Source organism: Onychostruthus taczanowskii, unplaced genomic scaffold (genome assembly GCF_017590055.1).
Source record: "Onychostruthus taczanowskii isolate IOZ18803 unplaced genomic scaffold, ASM1759005v1 scaffold41, whole genome shotgun sequence".
NCBI lineage: Eukaryota > Metazoa > Chordata > Aves > Passeriformes > Passeridae > Onychostruthus > Onychostruthus taczanowskii.
In genome coordinates this window covers 3,422,015-3,447,581 of record NW_024501571.1, presented here as the reverse complement: position 1 = coordinate 3,447,581, position 25,567 = coordinate 3,422,015, and the positions used below count along the sequence as shown (strand labels likewise).

At 42.8% G+C, this 25,567-nt stretch overlaps 1 protein-coding gene across 1 annotated transcript; it reads left to right on the top strand.

Moving 5' to 3' along the window:
* The first annotated feature begins 253 nt into the window (after window positions 1–253).
* On the top strand, window positions 254–24,607 carry PROSER2 (proline and serine rich 2). Its single transcript, XM_041413360.1, has 4 exons — window positions 254–395; window positions 9,675–9,887; window positions 19,670–19,922; window positions 20,810–24,607. Exons 2-4 carry the CDS (start codon window positions 9,711–9,713, stop codon window positions 21,799–21,801), a joined length of 1,422 nt encoding a protein of 473 aa, XP_041269294.1. The 5' UTR covers window positions 254–395; window positions 9,675–9,710; the 3' UTR covers window positions 21,802–24,607.
* The last annotated feature ends 960 nt before the right edge of the window (window positions 24,608–25,567 follow it).

Genomic DNA, 25,567 nt, shown 5'->3' with positions numbered 1-25,567 from the left:
GATCAAGCCCATCTCCCTCTTTCCTCACAAGTGAGATTCTCCAGACCCTTGACGAACTTCGTAGCTCCAACACACAAAGCTCCGCTCCTGGGGCAGCGCAGCCCCTCAGCCCCGACCGCACGGCAGCCGCCTTTCGGCAGGGCAGACTCGCTCCCTCACGCCCTACCCCGACCGCCGGGACAAAGGCGGCGGTCCCGCCCGGGCGAGGCGGAGCCGGGCCGGGCCGAGCCACCGCCCGGCCGCTTTATCCGCCCGCCGTGGGTGGCGGCCGGCGCAGTGCGCATGAGTTCGGGGCGGCTGCTCGGCGGAGCCCGTGGCGCTGCTCCGACCACCTGCCTGTCCTCTGCCGGGGCTCGTTCCGCCCTCGGCTGGGAGAGGCGCGGACCCCAAAGCCGGTGAGTGCCGCCCCTCCTCGGGGGGCTCCCCTGGCCCTGCGCGGGACCCCGGCTGAGGGAGTCCTCGCTGCCCCGGGCTCGTCCCCGCCGGATTTCGGGTCGCTGGTGTGAGGGGCGAGCTCGCGCCGCTCCGCCTGCCCCCGGCTCGGGCTCGCCGCGGGGAGAGGCCGCGGGGCTGCGCGCCCCGGCCAGCCCGCCACGGCAATGGTTCGGCGCTGCTCTTATTACTCACTAATGGATTTTTAATTATTCTTCCCTCCTGTTCCAAGAGCAGCGGAGGCCGGGACGCCGGGTGCTCCGTGCGGGCTCTGGGCGGCGGGCGGGACCGGGGACAGGGACCGGCACAGCCCCGTAGAGCGGCTTTGGGCTTGGGTTAGTTTTGGTACACAGGCGGGGAGGAGACAAACTATGAGCAAACTGCTGCCCTGCCGTGTGCGAGGCTTGGCTTCCCACTACTGAGCTGTTAAGAATTTTTTTTACCCCTGTGGATTTCTTGTTCTTCCCTCGCATAACCTAAAATTTGCTTCTGCTTATCGGCAACTTTAAGAAAATATATTTAAGCAAAGGTTTGATACCTGTAAAACTTTGATATATGCTGTTCCTGCCTGACTAAGGGTGATGAGGAACGCCTGCCTTGTGCCTCCTCTTTGCTTTCCCACTGTCTGCATTTTAGGGTTTCCACTGGAAAAGCTGTTGGTGTAAACAGTAGCAGATTCTAGCTCAGGATACTTTTTCCCCCTTCCCCCTGTCAGGTGCCTTTTCCGTCTAAGGTGGTAAGCATGAGAAGGCTGGTGCTTCTTAAGATCTTAATCTTAGGTGGTTCGGGTGAGGTTTAGTGCCCGTAAAGAGAAAGCACAGCCTTAAAAACACTCCTGGGATTTTCAGTAATCCAGGATCTCAAGGGCATGTTTCCTGAATAGTTTTTGTTTTAGTGTGGCAGCGAGAGGAGGTTGCTGGAAGTGGAGCTCTCTTGTGCTTGGTCCTGTGCATGGGTGTAGCAAGAGATGATTCCTGTGGTAACAAGCATGCAGATGAAATAGGAAAGAGATAAGACAGCCTCTTCCGAATTTTTCTAAACATTTTCCAAGTATTTTAAGCTGTAACAAGAATCAGAAATGTAACAGTTACTTCCTATCCCCTCCCTTTTTTATGAAAGACTTCTTTCTAAACCCTAATGCATAAGCCTTAGTTTTAAAAGCTTTTGCAATTTCTGGCTTATGCTAATAAAAAGGTATTATTTCAAGACTTCGCTACAGATCCTTGACTAATGCAGCATTGTAGATGGCCTTCCTTGTACAGTCACTACTTTAAAAAATTATGATCGTGGCTTTTCTCCTTCCTTTGCAGGAATTACTGTTGTATAAAGAGGGAGTTGATATTTAAACAATAAAAAGGGAAAAAAATGTTGCTTGCTTGGGTCTCTAAGAAATGAAGATATTATTTATTTTTCAGAAATGGAATAGATTTTCCCAGCAGCGTCTTTCTTATCAAGGATTTGTTTGGAGGTTTTACTATAGGGAGTGGATGAGTAGAATGAACTTTTATGACTAGAAGTGCGAGTAATGCCTGGCATTAGAAGGGAGCAGGGAGACTTCTATATTGCATCTCTGGTTTGTCAGTAGTAAAACTCCTCTCATCCTGTTAGTTATAGCTGCTTTTTCTCTGCATGCCTCTGAGAGAAATATTAACCAAGAATGTTGGCAGACGGATTGCTGGTTGGATATAGTAACTGGAACAACCTAACTCCTGAGCAGTTGACAAGTCTCAGGCTGACTGACCTTCTGAAATACTGGAGCATGAAAATAAATGAGCATATGAATGTGGCTTTCAAAGCCAGCCAGACAGGCTGTTACTGTTACCAAATCCTCCCTCCTCCTTTTTTTTTTTTAATTAAAAAATAAAAGCAAGTGATTTTAATTTCCAGTATAACTAACTGCTTAAATATATTCTTTTCAATTGGGTGTGTATGGATGATCCCTGTACCAAGTAAAGTCCAGGGCCAAGACTGTACTGCTCTTTTTTTGCCAGTGCTGTTTTCAGTTTTGTTTACCTTGGGCAGGCAGACCTTTATGTACTTACATAGGAATTAAATGTCCGAAATTTGCTAATTTTTAAAGTAAACACCTGTGCTTTGTGCTTCAGATGTCCTCTGCTTTCTTCCCCACACCAGCGTAGCAGTCACAAAAAGAAACGTAGGAGAGCAGCCTAAAATCTAGTGGTGAGACTGTGACACAGCTGTACTGGGGCTGGAAGTTGCCTTGCTATCCTAAATGCTGTGTAAAACAGGATTTGGCTCACCATTGCTATGACTGTAGCAGCAGTTACATAATGAAACCCTAAACCCCAGCAATGCTGCACCTGTAACAAGACAGAAGTTGACTAATTACAGAGGCGTCTGTGCCTGAAATTGTTTATGTACACTTCATGGTTCTAAAGTGTTGGCTGTCACAGATAGCACCGCCCTGATGTTAACAGGGGAGATTTAAAAAGAGTAACTTGAAAAGAATGGGACGCTTTCCTTGTTGAAATTTGCATAAGGCAAATTGAAGTCAGAGGAGAGCTCAGCCACCACCTGGATGTGTTTAAAGCCCCGTATGGGACTGGAGAGGCAGCTCTGGGTATCACATGTAGTTCTCCACTGAGCAGCTGCTGGTCATCAAATCTCAACTGGAGAGTCCCAGTGAGAGCCTTATCGGTGCCCTTAGGTAAGACCTTAATCTACAGGAAAGTAACTGCTTGTCACTGGCTGTAGTTTTATTTTCAGCTGGGGCAGGAAGCAATGCTGTCACTCTAAACAAGTGGGAAATGTGAGCACTTCAGGGATCTGTGGTGGTTTAATCCACAGTGTTGTGTAGGAGCCTTTGCCACTGGCCTTCATTTTGGGCAACAAGATTCAGCTGATGCTGTTGCTGATGTAGTGAACTGGGAACAGAATTTATTTGCAAGGGAAAAGGAAAAGATGTGTGGCCACATCTTTTCCCATCTTGAGGGTGGACCAATGTGCTTAGCATCATCAAATACTGCCCTGGTATTCCACTGCCTTAAAAGAAGGAGCATTTCCCAAACACTGCAGAGAGGAGTATGAGGCAGTGATGAGCTGTGCTCTTCTGCTGGCTTGGTTCTATGTAAAAAAGTCTCTGAACCATAGGGTCTCAGAACAGTAAAAAGGATGTTCTTGAAAATCTAGAAAGACCAGTAAAGAATGAAGCACAGTATGCAATCCTTGTTTTCTGGTATCATCAGGCTTGGATTAACATGGTCAAAGGTGTGACCTTAGGCATTGTTCCTGAGCAAAACATGATTTGGAGAATTCAGTGTAATAATTGAATTATTACTTGGGTGATAAAAATTGGTTGGTTTGCAATTGTTTCCTTTCTTTTTAAGTGGTTGCTACATTTAATTTGAGATCCAATTCACCAAACCATTTAAGCATGTGAAGTCAGACAGATTTAAGTTTTACTGAATTGGTGCCTTGCCCATCTAGTTCTTTCAAAAATGTATGTACACAGGATTAGTTATTTCACTGTTGGCAGCTCTCACAAATTCTGGTGCGAGTTGTATGAATGACATTCAGTGTGTTTCTTGAGGCTACGACTTCCAGATTTAGAGGACTGAGAGAATCTTTGTTTTTAGCTCTAAAACTAACGGATCTTTTAGCTCCCCAGCCTGTAAAGGAAAGTTTGAATTGTCACAAGTATGCCACAGAAACCAGAAAGTTTAAAACAAAATATTGGGGTTATATACATTGAATTCTGGGAGACTTGCATGGTTGTTGTCACTCTAGTTACTTTGATGTAGTTGCATGTCTGCCATGGGCTGCCATGAGAGCCCCCCGAGTTCACATTTGGCTAAACATTGTTCAGTCCTACTTGTCACCTGTTCTGCAAATCAATATTGATGTCCAAGGAAGTGTCTAAAAAATGCTGTTGGCCTGGCTCTCATTTAGTAGACCTTACTGTCATAGATTCTGTGTCTGTGTATTTTTTTTTTTTTTTTTTTTTTTTTTTTTTTTTTTTTGTTCTTTTTCTGTTAATGATCAGCATTTCTATTTGTCTGGCCATACTGTGGTGACAGTCCCTCTCTAAACAAGGGCAGGAGTGTTTCCGGGTTACTGGATGTTAAATAGCCATGACTGTTTCAAACACATGGGATTTTTCATGAGCAGATAAAACCTGTGAATCATACTCACTGTTATGACAAGCTTTTACACCATGATATGGAGAAGAAACATCAGAATTTAACCATGTTGGCCAGTTTTGGTTTGCCTTGGTTCCCAAACATCAGCTGTTGTTTGTTGCTACTTCAGTTTTGCTTTGTTTCTTTCTGTAAGAACAGCTTATAAATTTACTGTCTGATTCTGTGGGATTTTTATGTGTTCAGCAAAACCTCATCAGTTTATCCTGTGTATTCCTAGAATTAGTCAGCTTGCCTGTGAGGTTTGGCCTCTGTAGGCAGTACTGTTACTTAGTCTATTCTTATACCAGAAAGCTTCAATCTTACTGTATATCACAGAGGAGGGGTTCCCCTAAAGCTCAAGGATTTACTCGGTATTTCACATCCTGAAGGAGGTAAGAAGAATTCAGTTGCTGATAGCCCTGTTCACAAGGAGGTGTGTCCACCATAACTAACCATCAGTTAGTTTTGAGGAGTTTGGAACAGCCGTGAAGATGTCGTGGGTCAGCTGGTTTTGTTCAGCTCTGGTCTTGTACAGCTGGTTCAGAGGTATGTTGCAGGAGCACTTAATACAAAGAAAAATTCATGAGGTTATTAGACATAAATACCTGACCTGTTTTGGGAAGCCCTGTGGTCTCCTGACCACAGCATGCAGGAATCTGAATGAATTCCTGCTCTCCTTTGCCTTGTTTTACTGCTCTGCTGTCGACTGTCAGAGGCTGATAAAGGTCTCCAGTCTGCTCCTGTACCATCATTTCTATGAAACCCATCCCATGGTAACACTTCTAATGACCACAGAGTGTTTCCAGTTGTTTTTTTTCCAGATGCTTAACTCTCCAAACTCAACCACCACCATGGAGTGCAAGGTGACTGGCAGTGTGTGCATTGCTGTGTCTGTGCACAGCTGACAGATTAAACCAGCCTTGAAGTTCACTGGCCACTTCTTCTGTTGCAGTTGAATCACTAAGAAAGAGCTGGTTAAGAACAAAGGCAAAGTCTGTGTGATGCTCAGAGTACAACGAGGCTTAGAAATCTATCTTCAGAAATGTTTCATGCAGAGAGTGTTCCAGAAATTGTATGTATAGCGAAAGGGACAGACTGATCTTGTGCCCTTTTAAAAATGCATGATAATTTTCTAAAAATTGTCAACTCACCTTAAGTATATTGTGCAGTTAATGGCCTGGTGCTGTCTGCTGACTTTTGGCTCCTGGCTTAGATAGCAGTTGATTTTTAGCGTTTAAATGTCTTGCACTTTTGTGGGATTGATCTTTTTGCCTATTAAGCTAGTCTTCAAACAGGATTGTTAATAAAAAATTCTTTCAATCTCCTGCTACTATAGAAACAGTCCCTTGTAAATGCTAACTTTGAGCTTCAGTGAAGAAGTAACCTTAGTCAGCAAAACTGTAAAAATATCCTTTTTGAAAGGACAGACCGCACCTTATCTTTGATGGCAACTTAATACATTCTCTCTGAATTATTTGCCTCTGTCAAAGCAAAATTAAATCTTTGGAGGTGAAATTCAGTGCTAACTTCAGAATCTTTCAATTTCCTCCTTCTACTCTCTGAAAAATGTGCATGATATGTGACTTGTATTGTTTTAAATATCTCATGAAAGCTATATCTAGTGTAACCAAGAAGTGAATTCTTCAGATGATAGAATCACATCTGCCCTAAGATGCATTTCTGGTTTCATGTCTGGGATCCTCTCTCCAAACAGTACTGTTCCTGTCACACTTCTGTGCTCCTGTGTCATGATCTGATATTTTTTTATTATTAATCCCTAATGGTACAGGCACACATCTCTTAAGCAAAGTTAAAAAATACCCAGCTACAATGACTGAACAACAAATCCCATTGTGAGCAACTTCCATATTTAATGCATCTCTGAAGGTCAGGAGGAACAGCTGCCTGTCGTCCTGCTGTTCCTTCTCTCTGAGCAAGGTTACCTCATTTTTGAACCCTGCCTTTTACCTTGGCAATCCTACTGACACAGTGGGGTCTGGAAATTCACTAGATTCTTGACTATTTCTATCTTAAACTTATAAAGTCTTTCCCTTAATAGAGATGGCATAAACAGGATGAAGTGACTTCAGTTCACCGTGGTTAGGAGAGAATTTGTCAGTAAAACGTGCTGTATGTATTGTAGCGGTGCTGGGCAGCCTCACCTCAGCTCTGGCTGTTCTAGACACTGTACAAAGGTGTAGGAGTTTCTCAAAGCATAAAGAACACAAGAAAGGGGGGAAGAAATAATGTATATGAATGGATTATGATTATATTGACATGTACCTTTGTTGTGGTAAAGATGATGTAAAAGATAGAAGGGGGAAAAAATCTTCCCCCACACATTTTCTGCAGGCTCACCAGACCATTGCACAGCTCCCAAGCTTTTCTGAAATGAGTAAAACTCCCAAAGAAGCCAGAGCTTCTAACACAAAAGCAGGACCAGTGCTGTAATGTTTGATACTGGCTCTTGTGTGGGTGGCTCTCTGAACCAGTTGCACTCACTGCCTTTAGTCATTGTTCAGGAGCTTTGTGAAACATCTGAACTGCAGCTCCAGAATGAGTAATGGGAGCTTGCTGGGAGCTGAGGTATTTGTTGTTATTTATAAGTCATGGCTTTAATGTTTATTGCTGCTGAATCTGGCTGTTCCTGCTGTCCTGAATGCAGATAGCCTACCATGAACTTAGTCCTGGTTAAACTGAGGTATTGCAGTTGGAGAAAGCAGAACAATACTCTTAAATACTTCTCCCTCAAAATCTGGGCCTCTTGATTTCTTTATTGGTAACATAAATTAATATCTTCTCCTGGTTAGTCTTTAAATGTGGGTCTTATTTGTGATATCTATTGTAATCTGTAATTGTAATTAGATAGCTATTGTAATCTGCAGCAGTGGCCTCTCATAATATAGTCCACAAAATGTTCACAGCTTTGAGTGTAGTTCTAGAAATCTCACAATTGTCTACAGCATCGCTGAGGGACTGAACAAACATGCCATATTCAGTTTATATTGGGGACACCTGGATAAAAATTTGATGCTGCAACTTGAAAGTGCTGAAGAGAAATAACATTTGCCATGTGTTGAATGTCAGTAGAAATACTCACCTCTTGCTGGTCTCTCTTTTCCATCTGAACATCACCTTGACTGTCATAGGATGGAATCTGAAGTCAGTGGGAGTTTTCTATGAATTTCAGAGGTGTCAAGATGCTTTGATAGTCTTGCCTTCTAAAAATTATATCTTTATTTGTGTGTGCTTGTTCAGAGGAGTCAAGATTTTCACTGGTAACGTTGGCTTCCAAAAATTGCATATATTTTCTTGTGTGGCTGTGTTTGTGTGTGGCTTTTCAGCACCACAGGGTTTGTTGTAGATGGAGCTGCTGTTGTTCCATGCTTGGGCTGCTGTTTTCCTGTTTAGCTTTCTGCAGCAGCCAAAGGTAGAGCAGCTGCCTCAGTGCTCTTAGGTCTGCCTGTCCTAAGAGTTTGAAAACCAGGACCATGAGCATGCTTCTACCTCTCTGGGCATCACTTAACGCCCATAATCCTGAGGATGCACTGTATCATTGTTAGCTAAAGTTCTTAATAGGAAAAAAAGGAAGATTGTTCTTTTTGTGTAAAAGTAAGGCTAAATTTGATCATTAGACCTAATGTTCCTAAGAAGGGCTATGAGATGTTTTTGTTGTGGCAACCCAGTGCTCTGGGTTGTGGATGTGCTTCCAAGACTTCCTGGACTGCAGCCTAGCTGCATTGTGTGGGAGCTTTCCCACAGGACACGTTGGTGCTGCGGCACAGGCGAGGCACCTCTGGTAATGTCATAGCCCTCTCCTGGGAGGAGGGATCAGCAGGATGGAATTGTTGCTCAGTATTGGCAGATGTTATCTTACTGCTATGAAACACTAATCAGCTTACCAGAAGGCTCTGGTTTCTCAGCCCTCAGCCCACAGCTGTGGGGAGCAAGGAGAAGTAATCCGATTGAATTGGAAATGCAGGCTTGACTTTGCTTCTCGTGTCACCTCTTGAGCCATAATAAAGGGAGAAGCACTTGGGAAGCAGGAGCATCTCATTTAATTTGTGCAGTGTCAGGGGAGCGGTGTCCATTTCCCAGCCGGTTGCATATAATGTGGCACCTCAGAACCAGCTGTTTTGAGGAATGTGTCACTGCTGTCCATGGGTCACAGGCAGGCTGGGTGAGAAGATGGACTGTTAGCAAGCAAGGCCATTTCTCATTGCAAAGGTTGGTTTAATGTATTGCAGTGAGAAATGAGCTAGGTTCTGTGGTTTGCCTACCCCCTGCTCATGCTGTTAGTGCACTAAGATGACTTTTGTGTTTGTGTCCTTGAGAATCAAAAAGTTCTGCCAGAGTGTTTTGGGAGATGATGACAATTCAGAGGTTTTACAGAACTGGGCACTGGGAAAGCTTAAAAAACTGGGTTTTTTTTTCTCCAGTGAATATGCTGGTGCATATGTCTGTTTCAGTAAGTGTCTTCCAAATGTACAAGTACTGTTTCTTCATGGCTGAGTGAAATAAAAGCTCTTGAAGCTTTAAAACACAATTTGTAATGCGTTGATGCAAAAATGGCACCAAGTTCTGCTCATGGATCTTTCACCAGAAGCAGGTGGCATAGAGCTGCTTCAGTGGCACGAGTTAACTGCAGCAGTGTTAGGAAATGAATGGGGTTCTGTTTCCCTCATGTGATCCCATAAATAGAATTCTTGTTTAAAACCAAATAAAGGTACTTCAGCTGGGCCAGTTGGTATCTCAGCCAGTGGGATTTTATTACTGTTAATGATGTGCCATAATGGAAAACACAAACTGAATTTGTAGGACATGGATATATACAGGATCCTTGTTTATAGTCCATAGACATCTCATTTGGAAGCACAAGAGATGGATGGGGTGCAGAACCTTTCTATGTTGAATTTTAGTCATCTTTTTGAACAAAACCAGTGTTTTGAAAGATGCCCATAAAGCAGTAGATGTGTTTCAGGACATAAAGATATGCCCTTTATTAACTTGTGTGGGATCTTTTTTTGCCATTTATTTTCCATTCCTTTTCAAGTGTTTTAACCAGCAGAATTAACCCCATACCACATTGTTCTCTGTTTCCAGACATGACTAAAGCGAGCAGTCCCACGTAACACACTGATGGCATTCTGTGCTGCGTCGGGATCAATAGGTCAAGGTGTGATGCCTAGGAATCTCCTGGTGGATTCTCCTGAAATGGCATCCGAGATCTCTCCGGAGCACACGCGTGGGAGCATGGAAAGGGCTGGCAGTGTGGAGAACCATGGCAGCCAAGCTAGGTGCAGAAATCTTGCCTTGGTAAGTGTTTAATGAGCCTTGTGCTTAGTGATACAGATTACATTAATAACTCTGTCCCATATCACGCGATTTTTGTTTTATTAAGATTGATTTCTGCCATTTCTAATCCTAAGTGGTTGCTGGTGTTGTCTCGGTTGTTAAACTCCAAGGCCAGAAATAACTTCTCAGCTTCGGCAGAACAGCTTGTTATTCTGGTCTGATTGTCTCTGAGAGCTTGGAGAGTGCTTCTCTCCAGCCCTTCCTCCCAGAGAACCAGGAATGGCAGTAAGGGCTGCTCTGCCCTTGCTTTCTTAAATAGCTCGTAAAGAAACTTAAGGATAGTGGTGGTTCTACACACTGCTTTTGCTTAATCTCTTTGTTGACACTCCTGTATAAAGGTCTCAGCTTATTCCACCTTAATTAGATGAGTAACAAATACGTCACCATAAACAAACCTGTGCTCGCATTAGTGAGTATGAGTGTGTGGCCATTTAAATCGTGGGTGAGTAACTGAGGGAGTAGGATGCACTTCTGTGTTCTTCCCAATTAGCAGGGTGAATCAGGCAGTGAACTCAACAGTACACTTGGTACTGTGGCAGGCTAAGCCTAGAAAGCGCAGGTATGGTTCCTTCCATATTTTTTTTATCATCCCAACCGTTTGAAAAGCATCCATTTTTAATTGAGGAAAGAGCACTCTGGTAAACATGCTTGCCCTAAGTGGAAATCTAAATCTCTATCTTGCCTTAAATACAGAATTAGGTTTTCTGTCTCCTTCCCTCTGCCCTCCCTGATGGTTTCCTTTTAATGTGGTAGTTTTCTGTGAAAGAGTAAGTGGCAAAACCTGTATTTATCTGTATACCTCAGATATACTCATGGTTTTGTGCGATTTTGTGAGTCTTCTGGTACCTGGAGGCAATTCAAATGCAGGTCCTTCTTCTGTTGTTTCTACTGAAAATACTTACTGTTAATATAACACTGTATCCTTCAGCTTGTGTTGCTAGTTAAAACACAAAACCAGTATGACAAAATTTAGTTACTTAACTGTTTCTGATCTGTTCTAGAAAAAAAGTTGTGAAGGGTCAGGGTGGGAGAGATTAAGTACATAATTTGGACTCAGGAAGTTAATGTTGGTTTTTTTATGAAAGCTGGTTGAATTTTAGAGAATTATGGTGGAAGTAGTACTTTGCTAGAGAATTACAACTTAATTTTACACAGAATTGCAAGTTAATTTTGTTTATTACTCTACCACTAGTTTCCAGATTAACACAGTAATAGTCAATCATGTTTCCTTCAGTTTTATTCTTAGCTGCAGTAGCAGGCATGAGACTAGACATTTGAAAAAAAATCAGTATTGAATAACAAAGCTATGTATAAATCAGTCTGTTTGTACAGTCTCATCCCAGGTCTGCTGTGTCAGAAAATGACGTAAATTCCCATAGTCCAACTAGATCCTGCCATGTGATAACCCATATGATGATGCATCAGCTAGAATTGGAATCCCTTCCTACTCTGTAATGCAGTAATTTATAGATGGAGTAAAAGTTAGCTGCAGGCTTAGGCAATTCCCATCCCTTTGACTGAATAGGCACAGCCCCATCAGGGCTGTGAATTAGCAGTTCACAGAGCCTTTATTTGTCTTGTTTGAGTTTGTGCATGAAGACTGTGAATTGTGTACCAACAAATTTAATTGGGATGCCACAGATCCCCTTCATGATTTTTCTTCCAGCAGTGTAGTAGGTGGCATGTCCAGTAAGGGTGACAACTTGCATGTGTGGAGTAACAGGCTGGACAATATAAACTCTTCAATACAGGCATAATTTCAGTTTCTGAATTTGAGAAGGGGTCTGTGTTAAACTGAACATGAAGGAAATTCTGCCTAATTGCTGGAACATGCTGCTAGAGAAATTATCTTCTTGCTTCAGTAGTTTTGTTATAAAACTTTAGAAGATGCAGAAGCTTTGATGGCCTAATGAGAAGAAAGGAGTAGATAACTTTGTGTAGACAAAGAATTTCTATTATGCCAGTTCTGAGAAAAGTGAGGAAGTATTTTCAGGCACGCTGGGCCTTCACTGGACCCTGAAACAGAAGCAAGTAAAGACCTTACTGCCTCTTCATTTATCACTTTCCTGGGTCTGTTCACCTAGAGACATGGCAAGAAAGGTCAGGGTTGGCTTTGATTTTTTGGGTTTTTGTAATGGTATTGCAAAGGAAAGAAGTGTGACAGTGCTTCTTATGACAGGCCTGGGCTGCTCCAGGTTTCTTCCCACTTGATTGTGAAAAAGCAGGTTCTTAAGCTTCTCAGTGTCAAGCTGCATTAGTTACTAAATATAACCTTTGTATTGCATCTGTGGAATTCAAACAAACCCAGGGATGTGATAATAGGGACAAACACTTGGACTGGCTTTAGCCTTTGCTGACTGCTCACAGCTGGTTTGGCTGACTCCTGGCTGGTCCTGCATCCTGTCTGTGCTGGCACTGCTTGCTGGGAACTGGTTGTCAGTTTAGGAATGACCAGGAGATGGACATCAATTTCCATGTGCTAAAAAGGTCTTAAAATTCTGTCTGTCACTTCAGTTTGATTTTGCCAGATTTGTCAGTTTCTCTTACCTATAGTGATGCTTCCAGTTATGTTTGACAACTGCAGGCCTCTAAGTCAAATTTATTTTTTAAAATGGAAAGCAAGGTGCTGCCTTGATTTTATGAGTATTTCCATAGAAATGATAGATGTTCAGGTCTGGACTTATTCTGCCAAATCTGTCACAGAAGGTTGAGTTGAGATGGGAGAAATGTATACCTTGATATCTTCATCTCACATGAACGTTAGTGACCATAAAAACTGTTATATGTGAGGACTAATTTGCACACATATTTTGGTTTCTTTGTAAAAAAAATGTATCCATACATCTGCTTTAGAGAAGTGTATTCTCTCAGTGCATGGAGAATCAGTTGCACTTACCCAAGGGTGAGGGCAAACAAAAACACTCTGTTCTTGGCAATTCTAGCTTCCAAAACCCAGTCTGTAATGACACTGCCAGACATGTGGTATAAGAATTAACTTGCCATGAAATACAGTTGCAGCAATTTAAGGACATTTAATTTGAAGGTAAAACTAGGTTTTGGGGATTTTTTCAAACAATTTGCCTTGTTCCTTTGACTGAATAGGCACAGACCAGCTTCTTAAAGCCAATCCTTCTTGCAGTGCTTGTCTCTGATAATTGGACTGGGTATCTATTCTCAGCCATGAGTAACTGCTTTAGTTTCTAAGTGTGAATAATGTGCTAGGACAATTGTGCTACCTGTGAAAACCATGGCAGAGGTGCTGGTTGTACCTGAAGTGAGCTGTGCTAATTGGAACTGCACTAATAATAAGCTGTGCCAGTGCCTTGGATCTGTTGCTACAACTTCAGTACTTTACCTTCTATATCTGAACATGCTTTACTGAGTGATAGCTTTGAGGGATATGTGTTCTTGTTATTCTTGGTGGATCACACTGTGTTTTATATTTTATTTTTTGCCATTGGATCAGACAGATCCTTGGTTAATGCCACAGTTCACCACCACTCTTTTTGAGACAGTGGTGACCTGTAGAATTTGTTCAAGTGATTATTTTATTTGATCACTAATCAAACGGCTTAAATTGGGAGAGGCCATGACTCTGAAGAGATTTTGCTTGTTCTGATTGTTATTTCTTCAAACAAGCTTCCTCTCTGGCTCTAACATGACTTCACAGTCAGTCACTGAATATGGTTTGTCACTCCTGGATCCCTTGTACAGTACAGGTGACATTCTGACGTTGATTACGTAGACATGAAGAGCAACTATGCTGTGAGTAGTCTGAACTGGCTCATTGTTTTGTTTCACACACTCAGCCATTTAACTCAGGGGTGACCTGGTGGTTTTGTAGTTATGGTGTCTCTTGTAGCCTAAAAATTCTTTGTTGTGATCCTTATCCTTTTTTGGATATGTACAGATAATTCAGATGCCACAGACCTGGCATTCTAAGTGCACCATGGTATCTCTTTACCTCAACCTCCCTGAAGAGAATCCACTGGGAATCCAGTCTGGATTTAGGGGTTCTGGAAAAGGACAGATCATGTGTCTGTTAGCCCACTGCCACCTCTTTTCCTCACAATTTGAATGAGTCTTGTGATGCTGAGCTGCACTTCAGGTACATTCAAGGCAAAGTCCTGAAACAGACTCCTTTCATAAAATTAATGTGGTTTTCCCTGTTGATACTGATACTCCACAGGCTTTACTGTACTACAAGACCTTTCAGCATGTCCAAGGACTTTGCCAAATAACAATACACAAAATATGAGAAGAATTTTTGACTGTTTGCTTTGTATGGATACAGCTGCCTTGGGGCAGGTGGAAGCCATTCCTTACAGGGTGTGGAGAGCTATGCTATGCTTCATCCACTTTAAGCTATGTTAGTATGACCTGGAAGCAGTGTGCCTTGGAAAAATAAGAGCCTGACTCCTAGCAAGGAATGATCTTGCTGTGAAATGTGCTAGTGAGAATACAGATCCTGAAGGCAGTTTGGGCTCTGTGCACAAACTGTATCATTGTGCTTCAAAGTAGGATCTGGTAGATAGAGATTATTCCAGCAGGTGGGCAAATCCTTCCAGAGTGTTTTCTTCATATATTTCACTACTTTTCACTGAATACTTGCATTAAAGTTTCTGTAATGTGAAAGTTAACTTCGACTTGTCTCACCTTCAGTGAAGTAAAGAAGATTTGTTGCAATTATATGGGTGGTCAACTTTTTGTATCTTAAAATACTTCTGCCCCAGCACCCATTCCTTCTCCCCTGTTTTAAATGTAAAGTGCTCCATTATTTGAGCCTTCCTGTGCAGCTAAGCTCACAGCACTCCGTGCTTTGTTCTGGACCCTGTCCAGCTTGGCTGCATCCTTTCCAAAGTTCAGCAACTGAATCTGAACTCTGTGTTCCGAATGAGGATGTGCTGTCATGTCATCACCCTGGTTAATATATCCCAGAATGAGAGCTGCATCCCTGAACAGCAGATTTTTTTCCCCTCTTTATGGCACTTAAACTGACAGAATCACAGATTGCACAGGTACCTTGCAGTAACTTCATCTCAGCATCATTTTTTTGTTCATCTGTGTGTTTAGTTTTGGGGGCTGTGTCATAAAGGTTTCAAATCAAGGTATGTGACATCTTGTGCTTGCACCTATTGGTCAAGTCAATAACCCTCTCATGAGAAATGAGCTTGGTGTGACTAATAAAAATTTAGTGGCTTTTGCCTGAAGTGTCTCCCTGTTTTTCTCAATGTTGTTCTAACAATTTCTTGTTCCCTTTAATTTCTATAGGCTGATCAGCCTAATTTTGTTTATCGAAGAGATGTCTTCAGAGTTTAAGAAGATATTCAGCTTGCTTTCTTTAAAAGTAGGTTAGGAGTAATTTAGTCAGTTGATGACTTTAGCTCATCTAGTTTATCTTTTAAGTATTTGTAGATAATTTGTTTCCTCACTTAGGACCTATTGATTATATGCTTTGCTACCTCTTATGAAGCACATGGTACAATTATGCTTGTAAACTGAAGAAAACAAGACTCAATATTATAGTCTTCTTCACCAAATGAAATGGTATTATCAAAACCATCAGATAGTGGGTTGTAGAGGAAGCACTTTTTGACACAGCACACAATTACACTCTGGAACTCCCTGCCACAGAATGCTGTGCATGCCAGTCATTTCCATGGCTCAAACAATAAGACAAATTCATGCTAGAAAAGCTCATTAAGGGCTATTAAATACACAGATGCCAATGCATCTGGGAAATCTTTAAGCCATGTGTTGCTGGAAACTGGAAGGATTTAGGGAAGGAAAAAAATATACCAGTCCAATATACAGCAACACCTCCCACAGCCTCTCTTACTCCTATGTGTTCATAGCTGCTGAAGGCTACTGAGCTGAATGGGCTTTTTGGTCTGATTTTTGGTCTGATCCTGTGTAGTAGCTCATGTTCTTAGCTGTAATTCACATGCTGCCAGCTTCAGTAACACAGCAGTACAATCCATTCCATTTCCCTTTCCTGTAAATCCAGTCAGAGGTACTTGACTTTTTCTGTGCTAAAGCTTTTATGTGTGTTCTGATACAGTTCCTGCACGCAGGGCTTTCCTTTTCACCCCTTCTAACAAGCAGAACTGCCTTGTTACTAACAGACTGTGGCCCAAGTGCTGCTGCACTGGCCTTTGTACTACACCTTAGAACAGTTTGCTCCCTTCGTGGTTCTTTTGAGAAGCACCCAGTCACTTCTTTCTCATGGAATTGCACCTATTAATTCTTCAGTGCTGTCAAGTGATTGATAAATCAGTTGAATCTGGCATTCTTCTGGTATTTTGCTAATTGAGGTTTGGTTTCTTAGCAGGTTTTAGATTTTTTTAAGCACTGCAGATGTCTTGGGATTTCCTGTGGTGTTCTGTTTCTGTCAAAGCTGTGCTGGTCTTAGGATTTTAGATCTGGATGTGATGTTCAGAATTTCTACAGATGTATATGAAAAATTGTGGGCCTCTGGATATTAAGTCATTGTATTGAACAGGCAGGAGAGGATTCAACGAATCTTTTATATGAAATAGAATCTTTCTTCTTTTCTTTCTCTTATTTCTTTATTTTTCCTCTTTTATACCAAACAGTGTCATAACAGACTCTTTCCTGTTTGGCATAAGCAGGAAATGTTTGGCTGCACAGAGATCTAAAATATTAATGCCAGCTGAGCATACTCAGCTATTTCAGTTGTTTTCATCCCAAATTTCTTCTATCTGAGCAGTCTTTTTAATCTTCCTAATTTAATGTAATTTTAAGCTGAAGGACAATATTCAAGTTTCAAATTCAGGCTGTCTTTTGACAGTAGTTTTGAAGTTTGTAGTGTTAGGTGTGTGTGAGATTTAATTTAGGGAGGTGTGTTTGTGTATGAAGAGTAGGGAGTAGATGGAAACTATGAGGTGAATAACTCAAGTAGCTGAAAATACTTTTCTTTGACTATTAAAAAACACAGATTCATCAAGAAAAAAGGAGGCCTGGAAAACCAGCCTGGAAAGAACATTAACTGTTCCAGTAGTTGGAATATATGGAAAATGAACTATTTGCAAGAGGACTTAGTAGCCTTAGTTAAAACTGGCACCTTTAAGTTACAAAAATTCCTCCCATCTTTCTGAAGGCTTTGCTATAATACAAGTAATACAGGTGGAAATAAAGCAAGTCACTGCTTGCTTTACATCTCTGAGCTCCTTTGGTTTGACCAGCCTGAGTAGGTTTTTCTTTTGATTGTGTGTCTAAAATGGGATTGTTTCCTTGGCTGGCAAACTGAAACATATCTGGCCTGAGGGAGTTTCTATCCAGACTGGATGCCTTGCATCTCAGTACAGTGCCCTGACCTAACACTGCCTATTCTCCAGAGCTGTTGGTTTTGGTTTTGTCGTTTGGTTGGTTTTTTTTTTTTCTGATGAAATGTGCTATTGATCATCTTGAAGAGAAACTGCATGAGGAAACAGATCAAAGTACTAACAGAGATGAAGTTGGCCTTTCACATCTTGGTATGCTATTTATTACAAAAGTGTTTGCAAAGGGATGGTTACTCAATTTAGATCCTTTACCTAAAGGGACACAGCAAGATCCGTGAGAGATGGTGAAATCAGGCAAGGCTGTCTTTCACATCTTACCTGTAATGGAAAAATGTTCAGTCTTGCAGCACAGAAAAGGATGCAAGGAAGTGCTTTTGGAAGTCTTTGCTTCCTTGCTTTATTCTTTGCTCAGCTCTTGATCAAACAAGTTAAGCTAATGTGGGAGCAGTTTTTTTAGGTGGACACAGCAATTCCTGTACCACACTCTGGATCTGTGGTCACTATGGACATCTTAAACACAACCCCCTCTTCTTTTCCTTTGCCTGTGTAAGTCTGGCAATGAGCTCACCCTCAACAAAAGGCTCTTGGAGTCCTGTTCAGCTCCAGCTCAGGGCTACCTAACAAGGGCTCCTTTCCTGTCATTCTCTCGCCTACTAGACATAGCAGCCCTATGAGTATTTGGGTGGGGAAGGAAGGAGATTGCAACATCCATTAAGGAAAAAAACCGCACACAAAAAAAACTGAAAAAACAAAAAAGGAAGGCTTGTCTGTCTCTTGCTTTTCAAGTGCAGCTGTAAAACTTTCCTTGGCCTTTGAAAGCTGACATGTGGTGGGTGCGAGCTGTGGACTACGTCAGCCTTTGAAGTTCATCTTTTAAACCGGCACTGTCAAATGGCGTCCAAATTTTAGCTTTTGTAGCAGTTTTGCTGCAAGCTGGAATAAGTTACTTATTCTGACAGTACACTGTGGATAGTAAGACTAAGTTAGAAATAACCATACCTCTGTACATCTTTCCCTCCTACCCAATGTTCTATTGGCTCCACAGGCTAAGAGCTTCAAACCATTTTTTTTCTCATCTGTAATATTCTGAGTGCTTGGAGATCAACTGCCACTGGGTACAATGCAGCACATTGTATTTCTTAATCTATAGGAATTATTTTGCTACAGAGCTATGTCATTCTTATTTTTAGTGCTGAGAATGGGGATAAAAGCTTTGTTTGTGCAAGGAGTTAACAGGTAGAGCTGCACACAGGTTTTTCTTAGTCTGAACTAATGTAAGATGATCTGAACAGGCACGGTGAGTTTGAAGCAAGTTGTGCTGCCCTAGCAAGAACGTGCTACCTCTTGAATATTTGTACTGCATACTTTTATGTATTTACCTAAATTCTCCCAGCCCTCCACTGAGAAGTAGCCTTTTTACCCTGTCTGCACGTGCAATGAAGTGTCCTTGGTGCTTCTCGTTGAGTTACTGACAGCAAAGTTTCCAGTATATGCTTGGCAGGGGAGAAATTCAATCCAGAAAAGGGAAAACCTCACTTGCTTTTCAACAATATATACTTGCATTCCAGAACTTACACAGGTCTCTTGGGAAATGTCTTTCCTGTATCCATTGTCTTAATGCAGTGCCTTTCTTAATCATTCTTTGTCATCTCCAAGCTTCTGGAAAAGTGTTTCCCAGGGTGGAGGGAAAAGAGTTAGAGCATTGCTGCCCAGCTTCGCATAGTGATAATGTGTTAATCAAGTTAATTAAGAGCAGTGACTCAGAGAAAATAAACTGGATAATCCAAGTGATTATTTATCAGTTCTGTGGTCTACAGGATTATTTCCTGCTGAAGAAAATAGCCTAAGGCACTATACTGCTAGGGAGCAGGTCTTCATATTTGTTCTTGGGTTTTCCTTCCTGTAACTCAAAGGTAAAATCTTTAGAAACCCTCTCCCTCCTTACTATTACCTCTTTGTAATCTCTTACGTACCTCTGGATAGTTTATAGTTTGTAGTGGCAGAAACACTTCTCAGCTCCAGCATTGCTTCTAGAAGTCAAGTCACCCTTTGGACTTGAGCAAAAAAGGGAAGTCAGCCCATTTCTGAGTGCACCCTTTCCCTCTCATGTTGTTCCCCAAGCCTTGTCCCTGAATCTGACATAGAACACAGTTTGCCCCAGTTTGGAATCAGAAGCAGCTATGCTAACCCCTGCAAAGGCACAGGTGTGTGTAGGGCTTTTTATTTTGACTTTTTTGTTAGTAGCTCTTATGGCTTTTTTAATCTTTTAGTAATTTGCTCTGTACAACTCCAATGAAGACTTCTTTGCTAAACTAAAGGATGTACTACCAGTTGCTGCTGTTTTGGTTTTTAACTTTTTTTTTGTCCTCTAACATTGTAATGTCTAAATGTCTCTTTGGGAAGGTGTCAATCTTTGGTTTTTCCTTTTTTTCCCCATAGGATGATGAAAGTTTGAAATACTTAACTCACGAAGAACAGGATGTTCTTTTGTTCTTTGAGGAAACCATAGATGCCTTAGAAGATGATTTGGAGGAGATGGCCCTACGTGACAGTGGCATCCACTGTCAGTCCCCAAGGTCAACAGAAGAAAATGTGTCCAGTCATTCAGAGACTGAAGATATCATTGACTTAGTGCAGTCAACACCTGAGAGCAGTGACCATGAAGGCCCTTCCAGCAGAGATACAGAACCAGGTAGTTGGGTTCCTTGCAAGTGTGGGTTTTCCCTTTGAATCCAGCCCTGACCTACTCCAGTTCCCTGTAGAAAGTGCTTAAGAAATTCTGTACTGTCCTTACTACCTCAAGATAAATTTGTTACTCATCAGGAGCTCCAAAGACTGTGATTTTAATTTGCTTGGGGTTTTTGAAATTCTTGCTGCTACTGTAACTTTTTTTCTAATTTTTCCTTTTCCCTCACGGGGGTCATGCATCTGATGAAGTTGTTGGTTTGCTGTCTCAGTCCTCTGCCTGAAGACTGAGCTGTCACTGTTGTGCGCAGTCACTGCAACAAAGCAGACTGCATTCACCAACCTGTTCGTGCTCTGCTCTTCTCCAAGACTTTTTAAGATTTTTTTCAGGAGTTTTAAGATAGCAGATTGTTTTCAGTGTTACTCTGTGTGGGACTGATCCTTTCAGTGAGTTTGTGACAAGATAGCATATGGCATGTTGGTTTTGTCACCCCGTAGAGTGCGTTCTCTCTGTGTTTGGACAATGAATCTATCAGCTAGTACACACAGTGGGACGTAATGTGTCCTCTCCTGGCTGTTTTAATAAAAAATAAGAACTGCAAAACTCTTATGAAAGAGCAGCCATTGAAGCACAGTGAAGCAACACGCAGACTGTGAGTGAAAGGCAGAGAGAGGGCTGTGATAGTGACACATGGTAAACGTGCTGAATTGAGCTACAGCAGTGCCTGAGAGATGCCATTGCTGGGACTTCACTTACAGTTTCTTCTGGCTATTTGGGTTGAGGTTGAGTTAGAAAGGTAGGGAGAGGACAGAAATGCTGCTAAAAGAAGCATTTTAGCTTGCATTCTGCTCTGTGTGAAGAGTTAATGACATCTCTGCTGCTTTGCCTTTCAGTGTTGGACGCGCCTCGGAGAGCCGAGAGCCCTCAGCCAGCTGCACCTGCTGAGCTTCCCCCACACCCCCCTGCACCACCACCAACGGTGTCCGAGACTCTTCCTCTTCCCCCTCCACCCCCTCCTCCAGTGCAGCATCCAAAGTTGCTCCGTTCTGTCCCCACTCCTCTCATCATGGCCCAGAAGATCTGTGAGCAGCAGGTGGAGAGCCGGGCGCGATTCCCCGGCGCCCTCAAGGAAGGGAATTCCGACAGGAAGAAAGCCCCGGTAGCCAACGGTGATTATTCCACAGCACCCAAGCACCCTCCTGCCCCCGCCCCCAAACTCCACCGGTTCCCAAGCAACATCAACATAACAAATGTCAGTGGCAAGGAATTCAGCGAGACCATTTCCAAAGCAGCGGTTAACGTCCAGGAGCGGCGGGCTCAGGTGCTGGCCAACATCAATGGGGGAGCTCTTCTGGCAGCTGAACTGGAGGAGAAGCTGCACAAAAACGATTTCTTGTCACGTAACAGAAGTTCCTCCTTACGGGATCTCTCCTCTGAGCAAACACGCTATGAGGCCCTGACAAAACTCGGCCTAGTTAAGGGAAAGCCAGCGCAGGACCAAGTGGACCATGCCCCAAGCACTCAGCAGCCTGATGTGCAGCCCAAACAGTCAGAGGCTGTTACCAATGGATATCAAAACATCCATGAGATTTTAAAAAGTGAGCCCAGCCCTTTCCTTCCTATGGGCAAAACTGTAACAATCAGACCAGAGGTGGCTCTTGCCACTAACAAAGTCAGCAGCCCACAGCAGAACGCAGAAAAAAGTTGCAATGATTATAAACAACCTGGTGTAAGCCTGGACATGAGGAGGAGATCGGGTTCGCTGCCTAGACCTTCAGGGTTTCGATCCCAAGGGATAACGGTGAAGTTTTCCGGCCGTGGCTCAACTGAAGAAGCCAGGAGAGAGGCACTCCGGAAACTGGGACTGCTGAAAGAGACTGCCTAACTTGGATGGGAATGTTGTGGCAGTAGGGGGAAAGTCATAGCATGGCTTTGTGCTGGAACACTCCCAAGAGGATTGGGATCAAGTGGATTGGAAGACAAAAGGGAAAGTTCTCTGCTTCAGGCAAGCCAGGAAGGTATTAGACACTGTGGAATGGCCACTTGTGTTTATCCCAGAAGGACTGGCACCACGTAGGGTCATGTACAGCAGTGGGGTTTGGCTCTCCTTCCTACAGAGATACTCATCTGTTGCTCTTTGTGACTAAGAGGAATTTTATTTAATTAATGCTGGACTGCAGCAGGCAGCATCTCGTTAATGAAGTGTACAGTGCAGTATTGTTGTACATAGCAAACTGAATGGCAAATTTTGCTTTTGCTCTTTCTGAAGCCAAAACAAAGAGCTCCGTCTGTCCTGCCCACATGTCTGTCTGTCTGTCCATGGGAGCTCGAGATAATGTCACAGCTGAAATTTCTGACAGTGTGACACCCTTCTGTGACTTTTTGTTATCTGTGTTACCTGGCTTGGCTTCTTTCCCTGCCAGTAGTGGAGTCTTCTGCTCCCTCTCTCTCCCCTTGACTCAAAACTGTGCACAGGATGGCTTCTGCTTCGACCTTCTCTTGGGCAGAGCAGCCCGAGGTTTGAACGGGTGACTGCCTGCCTGTGCTGCTGCACCTGGAGTCTGCCCTCCCCTCCCAGCCACCTGCTTCCCTGCCACGCCTGAGCGGCCACGTGTCCCGGGAAAGGCACCGGGAGAGCCTCAAGGATATGCACCAGATTTCGCACTGACAGCCAAAGAGTCTCCTGACAATCTGTGACCCCAGCTGCTCTGTCCCAGGGAGGACCTCACAGCAGAGAAGCCATAGGAACAAGTTAGCTTTGTACCAAAAGCGAGACCTGCATGTTAAAAGTCTTCTCTTTTATGTTGGGGTTCCTGGGAAGGAGCTGCTACTTTTTGAACAGTAGCTGTACTACACAAATTATAAGTTCTGTTACTTCTAAAACTGTCATTTGGTCTTCCTGTAGTTTGACGGCCCTAAAAATCCCCTGTTCACAGCCTTGTTTGATTCTGCCCTGCCAATGCATAACAGAAGTTACAGCCAAAATTCTTGCAGGCTATGTGGAGTTTCAGGAGAGTTGCACCTTCCCTGAATGGTCCAGCTTGGTGGTATTTTACCTTTGTTCAATTGACAAGCTGGTAAAGATGGTCCCAAAATATATTTGTGTGTTAGTGTGCTTTTGGGTTTTTTTATGTGGCAAAGCTGCCCTTCCACATTGAAACTCCTTCCCTTTTTGTATTACCTGAAAACATCAAGAATAGCCACTTTAAAATCAAATGCCAAACTCTCCATTTTTTTGTTGTTATTCCTTCACATTTGATTTCTCAGTGTTTTGGATTTTTTTCTAAAGGGAAAAACTGACTTACTCTCTGCACTTTCTGAAGCCTCGACCAAGGCACTCCTTCTCCAGAGTAGCTGAGCAATAAACCTTGGAGAAGAGGAGGGCTGGCTGCAGCAGAAACTGACACACCCTTTGGCGAGGAGCTCTGACATAACTGTGATAAACAAGTTTGTAGCTCTTGTGATAAAGTATTTCAAACTTGCTGAGCTGTACTTGTAAACGAAGCTGTTGTGAAGGAAAAACCTTTGTGTCATTCTCAACCTGCCTCATAAGCTAAGGGGTTTTTTTTGTTATTGTTGTTTTGGGGTTTTTTTTTGTTTTTTTTTTTTTTTTTGGTTGGGTTTTTTTAAAATTATCTGCTTGCTGCTTAAATTTTTAATTGTGTTGTTACGGTATCTGGCTGTTTCTGTTATGTAGTTACTCTTTTCAGCATTTTCACTGGGTAAGTGATCATGTTCCTCATTGTGACAGGCTTGCTATACATAAGCAATCAGTAATTAAAATATGTGGCCGTTCCTGGGCTGGCAGAGCACTTGGGCATGCATAATCAAACATGAGAGGTGCTGCTGAAGCAAAAAAGCCTGCTTGTATGCTGCAAGTAAAGCACAGGCTTGTTCTGCTGGGCTCTGAGTCTGCAGTCCTAAATCAGAAAGACTAGGGAGCACAGAAAATACACCCAAGCACGTGCTGCAGTGCAGGCTGCAATGGAGGCTGACGTGTGGATAATGCATAGTAATTTATTAACATAACCTGATAAGTAAGTTTAAATGTTTCATGGCCTTTGTGCTTTTAAATCCTGGTAAAGCAAATTCTTCATTATGAATGTGAAGTGCGTACAAAGCAATCTCCACATCTAATCATTTCTTGCCAGCTCTTCTTTGAGTTGTTTACAGCTGAGAGTCCTTGCTAAGCAAACGGGGGGGAAAGAACCCTGACACTGTTTCATTGAAATTCAGTCTAGTTCAATAACTCTGTAATGTCACCCTACTTAAGAATACCCCAGATATTTAATATCTAAAGTTGCTGTATGCTGAATTAGCTGGATCATGTTCTCTCATCCTTTGTGCAGGGCTGTGTCCTCAACTGGTGGGAAGTGAGAGTTAGATCTTCATTAGGTAAAGCAGTTTCTGCCCAGGGAGGACTTGGAACGAGGTATATTCATTGTGGCCCTTCATCATAGCAGATAAATTCTTCTCTGTGCCTAAAACTGTAGTGAGTAAAGCCATGTACTAAATGAAGTCTAGCTGCTAATAACCTGTATATAAATTTAGCTCTATTTTGTGTATCTTGTTTTGTGTGTATATGTTGCTGTAATTTTACTTTCTTTCCCTTTGTGCTAGAGGTAACTGTCTTGCACAAATCTGATAAATCATCTATTAAACTAGAATAAACCCAATGAAATGATGGCTGATGGGAGGTGCCATTGTGTTCTTTGCCACCCAGTAGCATGACTCTGCCTTGGAGGAGGGAGGTGACTTTTTCTTAATGGCTAATACTGATTTAATAACCTTTTATTTTGCAACTGTGGATGTGTGTGAGCCAGAGCCCAACCCTGTCATGGCAGTGCTGGAGGAGGGACAAAACACAAGGCTGTCTGACAAGGGATGTGCATTCTCACTGCTGGGCTTCAGCAGCTGTGATCAGTGTCCTTGCCAGAATGAAGTTCATCCTGAGCAGTGTTTGAATTAGACAAAAGCCTCTCTCCCACAATGTTTTGCATTATTAAAATGACCTTTGCAAGAGAAAAATTTTACATGTGAAAGAAGAATAACATCTTTGTTTCCAAGGCTGTTACCATAAGTGAGTGTGGTCCTGCTGAGTGTGGAAGTCTTCCTTGTTGCACAGGTCAAAGTTCCCTGTCAGAGAACATTCCTACCCATCCCTTCGACATCTGTTTGCTGCTTTTCTGTCTTTTGAAGGAGGATTTCTATGTAAGTATTCAGGTGTTGTTGAGCCACCTCAACAACACCTCAACATTCATATGTCATGAAAGAGAGACTAGAAATCACTCTAGAAAAAAGAAATACTTTCCATTTGCTTGATCTACTTTTTTTATCCCTGAGGCTGGTTGTGGTGGTAGCCAAAAAGCAGCAGCAGGTGCAGCAGCCTTGTCTCCAAGCTCTCCAGGGCTGCCTCAGGGCTCAGTTACAGGTCTCAGCCGTGGCAGGCCAGGTGGCCTTTTGTAATTGTGTCCAGCTCCAGCCTGGTGCCAGAGGCAGAGAATTTAACTTGGCCGGATCTGTAATGAAACTTAGAGGAGGTTCCAGTGCCTCACCCGTGCTGGAGGTGAAGCCTCACAGCTGCCCCAGCACCTGCAGCCTTTCAAGTGGCTGCAGCTTGGGGAAGAAGCTTTTGATGTTTTGACTCCTGT

Excerpts from the sequence above, each read along its gene's own strand:
- PROSER2 (XM_041413360.1), top strand. The coding sequence starts at position 9,711 with ATGGCATTCTGTGCTGCGTCGGGATCAATAGGTCAAGGTGTGATGCCT. Across the intron at positions 9,888-19,669 it reads GGTGCAGAAATCTTGCCTTG|GATGATGAAAGTTTGAAATA; the intron begins GTAAGTGTTTAA and ends TTTTCCCCATAG. Across the intron at positions 19,923-20,809 it reads CAGCAGAGATACAGAACCAG|TGTTGGACGCGCCTCGGAGA; the intron begins GTAGTTGGGTTC and ends TTTGCCTTTCAG.